An 18,632-nucleotide genomic window follows, 5' to 3' on the forward strand; every position below is an offset into this window, starting at 1 on the left:
TTGCTTTTCCTTCCAATAACTGATAATCTTCTTTTTCACTTGACGTGATAAGTATGTCTGGGTAGAAATATGATGAGAGATGTTAAATGTTCAGCACATTCAGCATGTGTTTTCATAATAATCTTTGTCTGACCAGGATTGTGTTAGTAGGGTGCAAATGGAAGTACATCCGGTATTTACTGTTACTAGAGTCCAATAAGGAGAACCAGGGATATTGCTTTTTCAGAGAAATAAGTCGTCGCAAAACACGTTCGTGTATTAAGTTTGCATGTTCCTGGACTTTCGTAAATTTGAATTTGGGGACAATGTGTCCGTGGCACAGAGTACATTTCCGTGTTACAGGCAGCTCCAGTTGGTACAAGGATATTGACAGTCAATGCCACGGATTTGGACGCTGGGCAGAACGGAAACATATCCTACAGTAATAATGTGAGTGAAAAAAAACTGTCAAAATCTGTAGACTCAGCAATATATACATAGTATAGAACTTCGTTATTACTATACTTTCATTAAACATCTTATGTGATTCTAATAAAGTCAGATATGCTATAGTCAATCTGTCAATCTGATCAGTCATTTGGTCAAATGTCTAAAACGAACAGTCATTTGAATTACACTGGTTGTTGCCAAGAAGACTTCTTAAAGCATTGGTATTTCTTGGTCTTTCTTCATATCATATCATCTCTTGCTACCAGTATAGTTACACTTTACAAAACCCTGACCTCCTGATAAAGACTCGGCTCCAACAGCAATAGATATGGGTACTGAAGTTTCAGTGTTGACTTCTGACAGCATTCAAAACATATACCTTCAGGGACTGACTTAAACTGTTCAGGCAATCAGTCTAGCCACCTCTAATGTTTCAGTAATTTGACCAAATGACTGAAACTTTTAGTCTTGTCACGAAATGACTGGTCATTTTAGTAATTTGACCAATGACTGATCAATTTACTAGTAATTTGACCAAATGACTGACGGCTACCAAACTGACTGGCTTTTGAAAATTTCAGCCATTAAGTCAACTGACTGGTTTGACAGATTTGATTGTAACAGACATATCAATACCACGTTGTTGGTTTCATTGTTGTTTTCTTTAATTTCAAGTTTAAGCATTAGCAAAAGCCCGCATCGCCAGTTTTAATCAAATCAGATAATAAATGTTTGAGTTACCAAACCGCCTATAGATTAATATGACTAGTTGTAACATCCATGTCCGTTTTTCATTCTGCAGTGTTATTGAGTATATGCAAGTTTTGAATCAAAAGAGTTAAGGAGTTTATTAATCAAACTAGGAGATTTTTTGTGTGTATTTTACATAACAGGGTGGAACACCTGGCTCAGATCGGTTCTACTTGAACAGGACCTCGGGCGTGTTATCCGTTAATGGTTCTCTCGCCACCATCCCCGCCGACACCGTGACACTCAACATTCAGGCGTCGGTATGTCTCCAACTGTTTACGGTAACGTCATTGTACAGTATCTCCAGCTTTAGGATATACCGTCAACTGGTTCATTAATGTTGATTTCTTAATACTTCCCAACATATTAACTTTGTACGGAAAAAAGAACATCACCTCATTTACTGTCTTGTATTTTCTATGCAGGATAATGGAATGCCAAGGCTAATATCAACTGCAATCATCATCATCAGACTCATCAACTCAGGTAATTTAGACGTTGCTTTTACATCATTACATGTACACCTCTATAGAATAACCTGGTATATTTGACTATGTTTATAACGAACATGCCTTCAACCAACGTATGGATATAACGAAGTAATTTTGGTCTCTTGATGTTTTTATAGTGGAAATGGATATAACGAACAAATGTTGTATAACTAACTGTAGTGGCCCGTTAGGATTTCGATATAACCGTAGTTCGATATAACCGCTGTTGACAACTTTTGTCAGAGACGGATGTAGGTTTCCGAAAGGAAGACCCGAACATTATTTGTTTCTTCCGCTCAAGGAAACATATCGTACATGCTTTTGTTTAGTGAGTGAGTGACGCCATACTCCGCAATATTCCATCTGTATGTCAGTGGTCTGTAAATAATTGACAACCAGGTGATCAATAGTGTGAGCATCGATCTGCGCATTTGGTAACCAAGTCAGCGAGCCCTACCACCCGATCCCGTTAGTCGCCTCTTACAACAAGTATAGTCGACTTTTGTGGCAAGCATGGGTTTGCGGAAGATCTTTTCTCCCCGGACCTTCACGGGTCCTTTTGTTTTGTAGAACCTGACATGTCCCGATTCATATTTTTCATGAAAGTCCTGAACACCCAACAAATAGCATATGCTTGGTACCTAACCCGTTGTCGTACTCTTAACACGGATAACGTGACATCCGGAGTGTGTTATCTTTTAAATCAGAAACATTGTAATTTAGCCAATAAGAATATTTTTTCAAAGGCCACTTCAAGACTTCGAAGAGGAAAGTATACGAAGCATTATCTGAAAATGCACTGAAAGCTTACTTTTTTACCTCTGTGAGTTCATGTTATTTCCAGTAACACCGGTCAATTCATCCTTGAGGTTCCAGCCAAGTGTGTACTCAACGTCGATCATGGAGACCACTCAGAGGGGTAGGGATGACACCGTGGCGAAGTTCTCATTTATATGAAAATAATCTATTATTAACTATCTAACTATTTAACTATTCCAGTCTTCATTAAATAAGACAGCCTTTAATGTGTACCGTCGACCTAATGTATAAACCTCTTTCGGTTGTTTGCACTCCTTGATTCGCTGTCGATCAATTGGTAACTCATGAATTCCGTTCTCAGTGAGCGTGTATTACTGTTTAGGCTCCTTCTTGGCCCAGCTGGCCTTGGTTGATGTTAACCAGAGATTGGTAGGCAGGACATTGTCCCTCCGAGACCCCACATATACGGTATATGCGGAGGACTTCACTATTAACAACGACGTCACCTACATATCGCTTAGACTCAATCAAACGTTGGATAGAGAGGTACGTATTTATTTATTTATTTATTTATTTATTTATTTATTTATTTATTTATTTATTTATTTATTTATTTATTTATTTATTTATTTATTTATTTATTTATTTATTTATTTATTTATTTATCCTTTAAATGGTTACAATAATCATCAAGGTTTTAATATTTTCAGGTATCATCCAGCAAGACTGTGGTAGTCATTGCAACCACCAAATCTCCACCAGTAAGTTCATATGAATATTTATATTAGAATCTCCTTTGTGAATAAAACATGACACAAAAACATTATGTACAGACTTACTCCAATATTTTGCAATTATATTTAAAGGCGTGACTGAGATACTATTATTTCTTCTCAGGATCAATTGAGTGACTGTGTATTATATACATGGCATAAGTTTAAACCACACTACTTTTCACTGTAAAAGTTGTATTCACATTTCACTGACGACGGGTTTCACTTCCTCTTTGAATGTCCAGCAGGAGAGAAACGTTTTTTTGCTGCCATATTATTAGAGCGGTCTTTCTGTTAAATTATACCAGCTTATATCATCAATAAATAAAAACAAGGTATCGTATTTGGAAAGAAATCGTCTTTGATAAACTTTCATATACAATTATACAACTGCAGAAGCAGCGATTTGTTTATGTATTGTATATACAGCACTATGGGTCTTGTGGCCTTAAATACAAATAATTTTGTCACTTTCTCGAACAGCTTATCAGCGCAACCTGCACCGTCGCCATTCAGGTCGTTGACGTCAATGATAACAGCCCAGTATTCCAGAGCCCAAGATACACAGCAACTATAGCGTCGGTATGTTTACAAAATGATAATAATAATAACAATGATAATGGTGGATTTGTATGGATTGTATATTTGTTTCCACCATGTTGTGCTCAACGGCGCTGAAGTCACAATCAAACTGCCTGTGATGCCCTAGAAGTAAACTGGCATATGCCATATCCCACCGGGTACCCATTTTCCGTTTGTGTGCTTAATGCTTTATGCTTACCCAAACGGATGAGTAAAAGACACAAAGGCACCTTGTGCCAAGTTTTAAACGACATCAGTTTAATACTGGCTAACAAACTTGATACTCTGTTTGATTTATCTTGGGATAATGGGCGCTTGAGTAGCCTCGTGGTTGAAGTGCCCTCTCGTCACTTAGAAGACTCGTATCTCCCCCTCATGAGTAGAGTTTGGGAAGAAGATTTCTGGACATGGTGTTCCTCGTCCTAATAATGCCCGAATATTACTGAAACTATTCCCACTCACTCACAATTCGGGGTAGTTTGCACAACTACAGCACCGTGACTACTTGAATGTTTATTGGCTACGAACTGTACGATGTAGCTGTTGTAATCCCTGAAATAAGAAAAAAAACTAGAGATTATAACACGTGTACATGTCATATATTTTGGTACAGGGCTCTCCTGTAGGGAGTATGGTTGCTTTAGTAAGTGCTACAGATTCCGACATCGGGAGAGCTGGCCAGGTGTCCTACATGCTTCAACAGGTATGCTGTTTCATGTCCTAAGACATGCTGTAAAACTACAAAACCCTGATTCTACCACTTTTGACATTTAAATTACATAACACGCGAAATGTATCGTTATTTTGATTTGTATCCGGCTTATTATACTATTGGGTTTCATATTCAGTAAATAACATATCGATAACACCTAAAGATAACATAGGACATTGCGATATCTGAAATGATATTATTTTGTATGTGATATGTGTGCATAATTGGATGACTGTATATTATCGATTAGGTCCGGGGATTGTGTGATATTTTCATATCATTTCAGACATCAACTGAATTTACTATCAACGCCAACACTGGGATGATCACAACCTTGAGCACTCTTTCACTCTCGGCGAATACAGTTCGGAATATAGTAGTTCTAGCTCAGGTACAATGCTGTTACGCTTTGCACTCACCGCTGACCCGTGAAAATCCGGGTCAGAATCGACCCTGAACAACACATGGTTGTCGTAAGAGGCTATTGGCGATGGTCAGGCCTGCTGACTTGGTTAGCACATGTATTATATCCCAGTGCCGTATATCGATGCTCGTGCTGTTGATCACTGGATTTTCTAGTCCAGACTCGATTATTTACAGATCGCAGTTTTATTGGTCTATGATTTAACTATGTAAATTCACCAGAATGCTTTTGAAACCTTCGTTGTTGAAATAGGAAAGTAAAATGAAAATTATTTGCATTGTTTTCCAAACTCAGTTTCCAACTAAAGTACCGTCCCAAAAAATGGGACAATACGCCGATAAATTAGTTTAAATTAGGTAATATGTTAGGCTCAGGTGGTGGCAGATCAAACTCTTAATCTTAAGATTGACTCTTTTAATTCAAATGCTCCATGGAATGCAACCTTACTGGCTTTTATATGTTATTATGTGCATTTATAAATTGAAACCTGAATGTTTCATGGGAATTCTTGATTCCATGAAATGTTTTCTGAGGATCTAAAAATCATAGTTGATGAATGCATTCCTAAGTCTTCTGCAGTGGAAGATTATAATGAAATGTTTTCTATTCATGAGCTTCATGAATCTCTTAAACCTGCTCAAGATGCTGCAGTGGTGACTTATAACATATAGTGTCAACTCCTGAAACACTTACAGACTCGTATTTAGAAACCCTCTGAAATATTTTTATAGTATTTGGACGTGAGTGGAATTGTCTTCTTCGGGGCGTGATGCTATAATTGTTCCAGTTCCGTAACCAGGATTTGACGCTACCAACCCATCAACTTATTGAGAAATTTCACTAACTAGCTGCGTTTGCAGAACCATGGAACACATGGTCAGTAATTAATTAGTTTGGCACTTTGAAACCAATAATCTACTAACTGACATACAATGTGGTTCATGTATGAAACACAAGTACAGATTTACATGATTTAGTGTGACATACCAAGAAATGCTTACCCAAGGCCCTCATTTACTCCATATGTGTGTATGAATGCACCTACCTTACACTGCAAAATAACTCTGTAACCATGGTTTTCATCTGTCAGGGACAGAAGATGACTTAAGGATGCATTCATCAACTGTGACGTCATTTTATGAGATCAAGAATGCCCAAGAAATGTTCAGGTTTCAATTTGTTAATACTCACTGATTCACATAAAGTCAGTTTCTTTTTATTCCATGAAAGTTTTCAAATGGACAGAATAAATTGTAAGACACGAAAGGTTACCTCACCCAAGCCTGATAAATTCCCCAATTTAAGTTACCTTATCTGTATTGTCCCATTTTGGGGGTGCACTTTTGCAGTGTAAAAAAGTGTAGGAAAGGTTATTTAATGGTACAATGACAGTTCATCACTTTCAGTGCGTGCCAAAAATAAAATAAACCAGTTCACGAAATTTGATGAAAACTTAAGACCCTATGCATATATGGGTTAATGTAAAATTTGCATATGAGCATGTGTGATATTGTATCATTTTGGTTTAGGCAAATAGAAGAACTATACGATAAGAAATAAAAACAAATATGACATTGGGCTGTTTTTCCTAAATGTTATTTTCTTCACTTCTTCTACTACAATCATTTAAAGGCAGTAATACCATGAGAGATTAAACACAGTCTGAAATAAAGTTGCTCAACTCTCTGTTCAGGATAACGGCACACCATCACTCAGTTCCTCTGTTCTTGTGGAAATCCAAATAACGGGACAACCAGGTAAGCATTACAGCTTCATACACGTCACGATCCATCATTCCAACATTCCACCCTAACTGCACCTTGGAAACAGAAGCAGTCATAAAGTCAGATTGATCGAATTAGAACGTTTTAGCATATAGTTCATACCTAATGCAGAATGATATTGATTAATGACACGTGTTTAACGTAATACATGTTTTACCTAAATTTACTCCATATGTAAATGTGTTAAGTGCGTTCGAACCTAGGAACCCATCCATGACATTTGTCAATGAATAGCTGCAACGAAAACCTAAACTGTTCATTTAAATCAGATTCAACACCAGGATCATAATACTGAAACATTCCTATTATCTACCTGCTTTCAGTTGTTTAGTCAGTTCGAGTTCGTTGAATTGTTCCAGATGACGGAAGTAACACAGGGCCAGTGTTTGACAGATCCCAAGTCCTCGTCACCGTTTTTGAAAACCAGCCTGCCAGTAAGCTTTGTCCACTAGTGATGAGTAGATACGTTTTCCTAAAATAGTGACTTTTTAAATATCAATTCCAAATTTGATACACAAGTGACAAAAGTTATGCCCGATGTACTTCTGTATTGAGACTTGTATCATATCTCCACGCGTTAAGGCAAACAATTGATTTATCTGTTCATGTAGACGGATGGCAGGGGGACAGGACACAGCCATCATATCACGAAGATGTACCTTCACTTGCGGATAGTGATTCATAGACACACAATCTCATAATGATGTCGGAATCACAATGGACTATATATATGTTTAGTAAATGTATGGTGCGCCCTAGACTAACAACTAATCTCTGAAATAAACATATTTTACTGAAAAAAAGTTCATAGTAAAGAAAGGATAATATAATGAAAGCGAAGGAAATCTAGACTTGCCACATTTCCTAGACTTGCGTGGACTTTCTTGAATATATATGCTTCAGGATCTGTAAGTGCGCCCAAAAGGTCAAAATAATCATGGAAGCATAGATATAACGTGGATATAATTGGCTATATCTAGGTTAAAAATAATAGGTTTAGCGTTACTTATTCCATGTGTATAGTTCTACCCGTATCTTTGGCTAAGAGACCGTCAAGCAACTCGCAATCTCTGCAGGTAATCAACGTTTCCATATGCAACGAGTTACAATGGTTACAAAACTTTAATGTATAGCCTTGTTTCCCTTACAGACACATTCATAACAAGCTTAACAGCTCGTGATCCCGATGGTGGCATATCATTCGTCATGGCGGAGGATGCAAATTCATTCTTCGCTCTTCAACAACCCACTGATATCAATGGCGGAAGTAGCATTCCTATAATAACAACAAGACCCCTGGACAGAGAAGTGGTGTGTAGGCGCTGTTACCCTTTCGCGTGTTATCCTTAAAGAACCGGGTTAGAATTGATCTTCAGTAACCCATGCATGCCATAGGAGGCGACTAAGGGTATCGGGTGGTCAGGATCACTGACTCAGTTGACACGTGTCATCGTATCCCAGAGCCCTATATCGACACTCATACTGTTGATCAGTGGTTTGTCAGGTTAAGACCCGGCCGCTGTCATATAGCTGGAATATTGCTGGGCGCGGCGTTATAGATCAAACCGACCAAACCCTTTAGCTCTGGGATTATACTGAATAAACATCTCATCATCACTAAACAAGCGTTAGTGAACACAACCTGAATACATGGATAACAAACCCGCATTATTCGTTTCTGCGTGGTGGCGGAGTAGCCTAGAGGTTAAAGCTTTAGCTCGTCACGCCGAAGACTCGGTTCGATTCCCCACATGGGTGTATAACCCATTTCTGGTGTCTCCCGCCTTGCTATAAGTGGAATATTGCTAAAAGTGGCGTAAAACCATACTCACTCACTGACTCGTTTTCATAATATTGGCAGAAGCATGTATTTGGTGAATACTTGTGAATTGTTAATTAACGAGCATGCAAGAAAAATCCCTTGCCTTAGCTTTTGTTTTGTCACTATGTTTCAGACACCAGCCTACCTCTTGCTAGTTGTCGCCAGTGATGGACGTGCGCAGGTAGGAAGTGTACAAATAGATAGGTTAGCTAAAGCGAGCACAGCGAGTCTAAACGTGACTAAAAATGCAGTGAGTCTTAAGGAGGAACACGTTTTAGGGCAAATAAGGGATAGACAAGCAAGTCCAAGTGTAGTAATGATAGTATCATAGTGGTAGGGGTATGTATTGAGTGAGAACGAAAGCAAATATGAAACGACAGTTAAAGGAGTACACTTTTTGGTGTTAGGAATCAACAGTTGTGGAAAGTATTTAATTAAAGTCGGTAATGGTGTTCACGGAAAAGGAGTTTGTGCTCCATGATATGTATCATGCTGATCATGGATTCGGTTCCTGATTACCATCCTCAGGTTGTAAACGCAACGTATGTGTTCATGGAAAACATCTAAGGTTCTCGTCTCGGAATAATCTTCCTTAACGTTAATTCACACCTCTTGTTGGACGTTTTCCAGGACACCGCTACGGTGACAGTTGAGGTACAAGATGTTAATGACAACGCCCCATTCTTCAGCCAGGGACTTTATAGTTCCAGTATTCCAGCTGTGAGTATGTTCTCTTTCTGATGACGGTTTGCCATCTTTATTGTAGTGTGAACTAACTGATTGTGATGTCATTTGAATACGTTTCAATTTGCTAGCATGTGTATATGAACAAATATGTTTTTCTAATGCTGTTAGCGTTCATTTAACATATGTGCATCTATGATATATTTTACATCAATTGATGCAATCATCAGCAGAAAAAAGAATATATTTAGCTGCAGGTGTCTGCTCTCGCTATTAAATCCCGTTTTTCCAGAAAAGACTTTATACGAGTATTTCATTAAGCATATTCACAGCGCGAAATGATCGTTCCACACATTACCGTGTCAACTTTCTTTATTCGGGACGCATATGCAGGATTCCGTCTAGATTAACAGGAGTCCACTATATACAGATTTGTATTCTGTGCAGAGTTATCAAGTGGGTAGTACGATCCTTCAAACCACAGCAACGGATCTTGACGTTGGCAACAATGGACAAGTGACCTACAGAAAACAAGTAAATCATAGTCTATTCTTCCATCTACTGCTATTCCATCAATCTACCATTGTGATTTAAATATGCAAATAGGAAAGTGGGAATTCATATAGTCTCATTATTAGCTTAGACGTATGAGTCATAGAACGCATCTTGACATCAATAAGGTTTCTAAATTTAGCTGGAATAATGCCGATGTGAGGTAAAGCCCAATTCAACTCAACCCTAAATTTAGTAAATCCACTAGATTATTCTCACAAGTTCTCAAAGAGGTTATTGGTTGTCATCATAGAGACATGGCAATCACTTGCTTGATAAAGGTGTTAGAAATGAAACTATCACTGTATCAAAGAACATGTGCATCCATATCTTGTTATCCTTCCGTAGATTATTTAATATTCTCGCGATTAAAAGGGAAAAAATACAAACATGAATTCACTGAATATCCGTATCAATTCTTTTCAACTCCATCGTTTCCCAAGAATATCACAAGTAATGTGTTTCCCCCAGGCGACTACAGCCCAAGACTTGTCATCGGTCTTTGAAGTAGAGCGTTCCAGTGGTCGAATCGTCCAAGTGGCCTCACTTGCTAACCTGGCAGGGAGGACAATAAATTTCACAGTCATGGCAATAGTGAGTAGTTCATATACGTTGAGACAGGACACGCCTCTACATCCTAATATACAGATGGTGCCCCTTCACATCTTGTGATTAATTGATTAAAAGATTGGGTAAGATTCAATGTGTAATTATAACATTTTATGGTACGGATTGAATTACTTGAACCAATGAAGGGTATCGAGGGTTATATTGCTCCAGACATTGACGGCTGTTATGTTGCATGTTAAGATACCATGTGTTTTAATCAATGGAGGCTGTCAAAGATTGGGTAAGATTCACTGACGATTGCTAACCTGATTGATGTAAAGAATTGTTTTACTTCAAACACCAAAACTAACATAACTGGTGTTAAAGGATTATTCCGTAATTATTCGATGAAGGCAAAATGCATGTAGTCCCTTTTTGTAAGATGAAGTGAAGTGAAAACGCAGTGTAAACAGAGTAAAATATGCTTACAGAATAATTGAGGTTAACTGTTAATATTTCTTACAGTGCATATGACTGTTGAAACATTCAAGTATAATATGTTGTGTTATCTCCAGGACAGTGGAACTCCATCTCTAACGTCATCAGCCAATGTGACGATCAGAGTACTCCCTGGTGTGTATGTTAAAACGTATTCATAAAACACAACGTGCACAAATTCCTCTTGTGTTGTTTCAATGGTATCTCCAATATTTAAAACTAAGGAAATTGCTCACCTGAAAAAATCACATTGGCACATATGGTACACGTCAAAATGTGTGTCAAAACATCCCATCCTATCTCCACCCTAGAAACCACAGTAGTGATAACGTCAGTTCGATTGCCGAATTAGAACCTGTTAGAATATACTTAGTTTATATATAATGGAAAATGATATTGATGAATCGCACATGTTTAACGAAATACGTGTTTTGCCTAAATTAACTTCATAAGTAGTATAAGTAATGGTTACTTATACTACTCCATATATAAATGTGTTAAGTGCGTTTGAAGCCGTGAACCCATCCATGATATTTGTCAGTGAACAGCGGCAACGAAAACCTAAACTGTTCATTTAAATCAGATTCAATACCAATACCATAATATTGAGACATTCCTATTCTCTACCTGCCTTCAGTTGTTTTGGTCATGTCTTGTTCGTTGATTTGTTCCAGATGACGGAAATAACACAGGGCCAGTGTTTGACAGATCCCAAGTCGTCGTCACCGTTTTTGAAAACCAGCCTGCCAGTAAGCATTGTCCACTAGTGATGAGTAGATACGTTTTCCTAAATAGTGACTTATTTTAAATATCAATTCCAAATTTGATACACTAGTGACAAAAGTTATGCCCGATGTAATTCTGTATTGAGACTTGTACCATGTCTCCACGTGTTAAGGCAAACAATTAATTTATCTGTTCATGTAGACGGATGGCAGGGGGACAGAACACGGCCATCATATCACGAAGATGTACCTTCATTTGCGGATAGTGATTCATAGACACACAATCTCAAAATGATGTCGGAATCACAATGGACTATATATATGTTTAGTAAATGTATGGTGCGCCCTAGACTAACAACTAATCTCTGAAATAAACATATTTTACTGAAAAAAGTTCATAGTAAAGAAAGGATAATATAATGAAAGGGAAGGAAATCTAGACTTGCCACGTTTCCTAGACTTGCGAGGACTTTCTTGGATATATATGCTTCAGGATCTGTAGGTGCGCCCAAAAGGTCAAAATAATCATGGAAGCATAGATATAACGTGGATATAATTGGCTATATCTAGGTTAAAAATAATAGGTTTAGCGTTACTTATTCCATGTGTATAGTTCTACCCGTATCTTTGGCTAAGAGACCGTCAAGCAACTCGCAATCTCTGCAGGTAGTCAACGTTTCCATATGCAACGAGTTACAATGGTTACAAAACTTTAATGTATAGCCTTGTTTCCCTTACAGACACATTCATAACAAGCTTATCAGCTCGTGATCCCGATGGTGGCATATCATTCGTCATGGCGGAAGATGCAAATTCATTCTTCGCTCTTCAACAACCCACTGATATCAATGGCGGAAGTAGCATTCCTATAATAACAACAAGACCCCTGGACAGAGAAGTGGTGTGTAGGCGCTGTTACCCTTTCGCGTGTTATCCGTAAAGAACCGGGTTAGAATTGATCTTCAGTAACCCATGCATGTCATAGGAGGCGACTAAGGGTATCGGGTGGTCAGGATCACTGACTCAGTTGACACGTGTCATCGTATCCCAGAGCCCTATATCGACACTCATACTGTTGATCAGTGGATTGTCAGGTTAAGACCCGGCCGATGTCATATAGCTGGAATATTGCTGGGCGCGGCGTTATAGATCAAACCGACCAAACCCTTTAGCTCTGGGATTATACTGAATAAACATCTCATCATCACTAAACAAGCGTTAGTGAACAAACCCTGAATACATGGATAACAAACCCGCAACATTCGTTTCTGCGTGGTGGCGGAGTAGCCTAGAGGTTAAAGCTTTAGCTCGTCACACCGAAGACTCGGGTTCGATTCCCCACATGGGTGTATAACCCATTTCTGGTGTCCCCTGCCTTGCTATAAGTGGAATATTGCTAAAAGTGGCGTAAAACCATACTCACTCACTGACTCGTTTTTATAATATTGTCAGAAGCATGTATTTGGTGAATACTTGTGAATTGTTAATTAACGAGCATGCAAGCAAAATCCCTTGCCTTAGCTTTTGTTTTGTCACTATGTTTCAGACACCAGCCTACCTCTTGCTAGTTGTCGCCAGTGGTGGACGTGCGCAGGTAGGAAGTGTACAAATAGATAGGTTAGCTAAAGCGAGCACAGCGAGTCTAAACGTGACTAAAAATGCAGTGAGTCTTAAGGAGGAACACGTTTTAGGGCAAATAAGGGATAGACAAGCAAGTCCAAGTGTAGTAATGATAGTATCATAGTGGTAGGGGTATGTATTGAGTGAGAACGAAAGCAAATATGAAACGACAGTTAAAGGAGTACACTTTTTGGTGTTAGGAATCAACAGTTGTGGAAAGTATTTAATTAAAGTCGGTAATGGTGTTCACGGAAAAGGAGTTTGTGCTCCATGATATGTATCATGCTGATCATGGATTCGGTTCCTGATTACCATCCTCAGGTTGTAAACGCAACGTATGTGTTCATGGAAAACATCTAAGGTTCTCGTCTCGGAATAATCTTCCTTAACGTTAATTCACACCTCTTGTTGGACGTTTTCCAGGACACCGCTACGGTGACAGTTGAGGTACAAGATGTTAATGACAACGCCCCATTCTTCAGCCAGGGACTTTATAGTTCCAGTATTCCAGCTGTGAGTATGTTCTCTTTCTGATGACGGTTTGCCATCTTTATTGTAGTGTGAACTAACTGATTGTGATGTCATTTGAATACGTTTCAATTTGCTAGCATGTGTATATGAACAAATATGTTTTTCTAATGCTGTTAGCGTTCATTTAACATATGTGCATCTATGATATATTTTACATCACTTGATGCAATCATCAGCAGAAAAAAGAATATATTTAGCTGCAGGTGTCTGCTCTCGCTATTAAATCCCGTTTTTCCAGAAAAGACTTTATACGAGTATTTCTTTAAGCATCTTCACAGAGCGAAATGATCGTTCCACACATTACCGTGTCAACTTTCTTTATTCGGGACGCATATGCAGGATTCCGTCTAGATTAACAGGAGTCCACTATATACAGATTTGTATTCTGTGCAGAGTTATCAAGTGGGTAGTACGATCCTTCAAACCACAGCAACGGATCTTGACGTTGGCAACAATGGACAAGTGACCTACAGAAAACAAGTAAATCATAGTCTATTCTTCCATCTACTGCTATTCCATCAATCTACCATTGTGATTTAAATATGCAAATAGGAAAGTGGGAATTCATATAGTCTCATTATTAGCTTAGACGTATGAGTCATAGAACGCATCTTGACATCAATAAGGTTTCTAAATTTAGCTGGAATAATGCCGATGTGAGGTAAAGCCCAATTCAACTCAACCCTAAATTTAGTAAATCCACTAGATTATTCTCACAAGTTCTCAAAGAGGTTATTGGTTGTCATCATAGAGACATGGCAATCACTTGCTTGATAAAGGTGTTAGAAATGAAACTATCACTGTATCAAAGAACATGTGCATCCATATCTTGTTATCCTTCCGTAGATTATTTAATATTCTCGCGATTAAAAGGGAAAAAATACAAACATGAATTCACTGAATATCCGTATCAATTCTTTTCAACTCCATCGTTTCCCAAGAATATCACAAGTAATGTGTTTCCCCCAGGCGACTACAGCCCAAGACTTGTCATCGGTCTTTGAAGTAGAGCGTTCCAGTGGTCGAATCGTCCAAGTGGCCTCACTTGCTAACCTGGCAGGGAGGACAATAAATTTCACAGTCATGGCAATAGTGAGTAGTTCATATACGTTGAGACAGGACACGCCTCTACATCCTAATATACAGATGGTGCCCCTTCACATCTTGTGATTAATTGATTAAAAGATTGGGTAAGATTCAATGTGTAATTATAACATTTTATGGTACGGATTGAATTACTTGAACCAATGAAGGGTATCAAGGGTTATATTGCTCCAGACATTGACGGCTGTTATGTTGCATGTTAAGATACCATGTGTTTTAATCAATGGAGGCTGTCAAAGATTGGGTAAGATTCACTGACGATTGCTAACCTGATTGATGTAAAGAATTGTTTTACTTCAAACACCAAAACTAACATAACTGATGTTAAAGGATTATTCCGTAATTATTCGATGAAGGCAAAATGCATGTAATCCCTTTTTGTGAAATGAAATGAAGTGAAAACGCAGTGTAAACAGAGTAAAATATGCTTACAGAATAACTGAGGTTAACTGTTAATACTTCTTACAGTGCATATGACTGTTGAAACATTCAAGTATAATATGTTGTGTTATCTCCAGGACAGTGGAACTCCATCTCTAACGTCATCAGCCAATGTGACGATCAGAGTACTCCCTGGTGTGTATGTTAAAACGTATTCATAAAACACAACGTGCACAAATTCCTCTTGTGTTGTTTCAATGGTATCTCCAATATTTAAAACTAAGGAAATTGCTCACCTGAAAAAATCACATTGGCACATATGGTACACGTCAAAATGAGGATAACGATCTAACATTCCAACATCCCATCCTATCTCCACCCTAGAAACCACAGTAGTGATAACGTCAGTTCGATTGCCGAATTAGAACCTGTTAGAATATACTTAGTTTATATATAATGGAAAATGATATTGATTAATCGCACATGTTTAACGAAATACGTGTTTTGCCTAAATTAACTTCATAAGTAGTATAAGTAATGGTTACTTATACTACTCCATATATAAATGTGTTAAGTGCGTTTGAAGCCGTGAACCCATCCATGATATTTGTCAGTGAACAGCGGCAACGAAAACCTAAACTGTTCATTTAAATCAGATTCAATACCAATGCCATAATATTGAGACATTCCTATTCTCTACCTGCCTTCAGTTGTTTTGGTCATGTCTTGTTCGTTGATTTGTTCCAGATGACGGAAATAACACAGGGCCAGTGTTTGACAGATCCCAAGTCGTCGTCACCGTTTTTGAAAACCAGCCTGCCAGTAAGCATTGTCCACTAGTGATGAGTAGATACGTTTTCCTAAATAGTGACTTTTTTTAAATATCAATTCCAAATTTGATACACTAGTGACAAAAGTTATGCCCGATGTAATTCTGTATTGAGACTTGTACCATGTCTCCACGTGTTAAGGCAAACAATTAATTTATCTGTTCATGTAGACGGATGGCAGGGGGACAGGACACGGCCATCATATCACGAAGATGTACCTTCACTTGCGGATAGTGATTCATAGACACACAATCTCATAATGATGTCGGAATCACAATGGACTATATATATGTTTAGTAAATGTATGGTGCGCCCTAGACTAACAACTAATCTCTGAAATAAACATATTTTACTGAAAAAAGTTCATAGTAAAGAAAGGATAATATAATGAAAGCGAAGGAAATCTAGACTTGCCACATTTCCTAGACTTGCGAGGACTTTCTTGGATATATATGCTTCAGGATCTGTAGGTGCGCCCAAAAGGTCAAAATAATCATGGAAGCATAGATATAACGTGGATATAATTGGCTATATCTAGGTTAAAAATAATAGGTTTAGCGTTACTTATTCCATGTGTATAGTTCTACCCGTATCTTTGGCTAAGAGACCGTCAAGCAACTCGCAATCTCTGCAGGTAGTCAACGTTTCCATATGCAACGAGTTACAATGGTTACAAAACTTTAATGTATAGCCTTGTTTCCCTTACAGACACATTCATAACAAGCTTAACAGCTCGTGATCCCGATGGTGGCATATCATTCGTCATGGCGGAAGATGCAAATTCATTCTTCGCTCTTCAACAACCCACTGATATCAATGGCGGAAGTAACATTCCCATAATAACAACAAGACCCCTGGACAGAGAAGTGGTGTGTAGGCGCTGTTACCCTTTCGCGTGTTATCCTTAAAGAACCGGGTTAGAATTGATCTTCAGTAACCCATGCATGTCATAGGAGGCGACTAAGGGTATCGGGTGGTCAGGATCACTGACTCAGTTGACACGTGTCATCGTATCCCAGAGCCCTATATCGACACTCATACTGTTGATCAGTGGATTGTCAGGTTAAGACCCGGCCGCTGTCATATAGCTGGAATATTGCTGGCCGCGGCGTTATAGATCACACCGACCAAACCCTTTAGCTCTGGGATTATACTGAATAAACATCTCATCATCACTAAATAAGCGTTAGTGAACAAACCCTGAATACATGGATAACAAACCCGCAACATTCGTTTCTGCGTGGTGGCGGAGTAGCCTAGAGGTTAAAGTTTTAGCTCGTCACACCGAAGACTCGGGTTCGATTCCCCACATGGGTGTATAACCCATTTCTGGTGTCCCCTGCCTTGCTATAAGTGGAATATTGCTAAAAGTGGCGTAAAATCATACTCACTCACTGACTCGTTTTCATAATATTGGCAGAAGCATGTATTTGGTGAATACTTGTGAATTGTTAATTAACGAGCATGCAAGAAAAATCCCTTGCCTTAGCTTTTGTTTTGTCACTATGTTTCAGACACCAGCCTACCTCTTGCTAATTGTCGCCAGTGATGGACGTGCGCAGGTAGGAAGTGTACAAATAGATAGGTTAGCTAAAGCGAGCACAGCGAGTCTAAACGTGACTAAAAATGCAGTGAGTCTTAAGGAGGAACACGTTTTAGGGCAAATAAGGGATAGACAAGCAAGTCCAAGTGTAGTAATGATAGTATCATAGTGGTAGGGGTATGTATTGAGTGAGAACGAAAGCAAATATGAAACGACAGTTAAACGAGTACACTTTTTGGTGTTAGGAATCAACAGTTGTGGAAAGTATTTAATTAAAGTCAGTAATGGTGTTCACGGAAAAGGAGTTTGTGCTCCATGATATGTATCATGCTGATCATGGATTCGGTTCCTGATTACCATCCTCAGGTTGTAAACGCAACGTATGTGTTCATGGAAAACATCTAAGGTTCTCGTCTCGGAATAATCTTCCTTAACGTTAATTCACACCTCTTGTTGGACGTTTTCCAGGACACCGCTACGGTGACAGTTGAGGTACAAGATGTTAATGACAACGCCCCATTCTTCAGCCAGGGACTTTATAGTTCCAGTATTCCAGCTGTGAGTATGTTCTCTTTCTGATGACGGTTTGCCATCTTTATTGTAGTGTGAACTAACTGATTGTGATGTCATTTGAATACGTTTCAATTTGCTAGCATGTGTATACGAACAAATATGTTTTTCTAATGCTGTTAGCGTTCATTTAACATATGTGCATCTATGATATATTTTACATCACTTGATGCAATCATCAGCAGAAAAAAGAATATATTTAGCTGCAGGTGTCTGCTCTCGCTATTAAATCCCGTTTTTCCAGAAAAGACTTTATACGAGTATTTCATTAAGCATCTTCACAGAGCGAAATGATCGTTCCACACATTACCGTGTCAACTTTCTTTATTCGGGACGCATATGCAGGATTCCGTCTAGATTAACAGGAGTCCACTATATACAGATTTGTATTCTGTGCAGAGTTATCAAGTGGGTAGTACGATCCTTCAAACCACAGCAACGGATCTTGACGTTGGCAACAATGGACAAGTGACCTACAGAAAACAAGTAAATCATAGTCTATTCTTCCATCTACTGCTA

At 38.5% G+C, this 18,632-nt stretch overlaps 1 protein-coding gene across 2 annotated transcripts in view; it reads left to right on the top strand.

The window, feature by feature from the left end:
* LOC137284916 (protein dachsous-like) overlaps positions 1–18,632 on the top strand; it is a 69,710-nt gene that overhangs the window by 27,676 nt on the left and 23,402 nt on the right. For both annotated transcript variants that reach the window (XM_067816963.1, XM_067816964.1), the window contains 29 exons: positions 343–429; positions 1,323–1,439; positions 1,605–1,665; positions 2,515–2,589; positions 2,812–2,975; positions 3,140–3,190; positions 3,686–3,784; positions 4,398–4,487; positions 4,783–4,887; positions 6,614–6,677; positions 7,064–7,138; positions 7,855–8,015; positions 8,660–8,707; positions 9,157–9,246; positions 9,658–9,744; positions 10,234–10,356; positions 10,887–10,944; positions 11,484–11,558; positions 12,275–12,435; positions 13,081–13,128; positions 13,578–13,667; positions 14,079–14,165; positions 14,655–14,777; positions 15,308–15,365; positions 15,918–15,992; positions 16,709–16,869; positions 17,515–17,562; positions 18,012–18,101; positions 18,513–18,599. In XM_067816963.1, the coding sequence (XP_067673064.1) occupies positions 343–429; positions 1,323–1,439; positions 1,605–1,665; positions 2,515–2,589; positions 2,812–2,975; positions 3,140–3,190; positions 3,686–3,784; positions 4,398–4,487; positions 4,783–4,887; positions 6,614–6,677; positions 7,064–7,138; positions 7,855–8,015; positions 8,660–8,707; positions 9,157–9,246; positions 9,658–9,744; positions 10,234–10,356; positions 10,887–10,944; positions 11,484–11,558; positions 12,275–12,435; positions 13,081–13,128; positions 13,578–13,667; positions 14,079–14,165; positions 14,655–14,777; positions 15,308–15,365; positions 15,918–15,992; positions 16,709–16,869; positions 17,515–17,562; positions 18,012–18,101; positions 18,513–18,599 (2,658 nt within the window). The remainder of the gene's footprint in view (positions 1–342; positions 430–1,322; positions 1,440–1,604; positions 1,666–2,514; positions 2,590–2,811; positions 2,976–3,139; positions 3,191–3,685; positions 3,785–4,397; positions 4,488–4,782; positions 4,888–6,613; positions 6,678–7,063; positions 7,139–7,854; positions 8,016–8,659; positions 8,708–9,156; positions 9,247–9,657; positions 9,745–10,233; positions 10,357–10,886; positions 10,945–11,483; positions 11,559–12,274; positions 12,436–13,080; positions 13,129–13,577; positions 13,668–14,078; positions 14,166–14,654; positions 14,778–15,307; positions 15,366–15,917; positions 15,993–16,708; positions 16,870–17,514; positions 17,563–18,011; positions 18,102–18,512; positions 18,600–18,632) is intronic.

Source organism: Haliotis asinina, chromosome 5 (genome assembly GCF_037392515.1).
Source record: "Haliotis asinina isolate JCU_RB_2024 chromosome 5, JCU_Hal_asi_v2, whole genome shotgun sequence".
Taxonomy (NCBI): Eukaryota; Metazoa; Mollusca; class Gastropoda; order Lepetellida; family Haliotidae; genus Haliotis; species Haliotis asinina.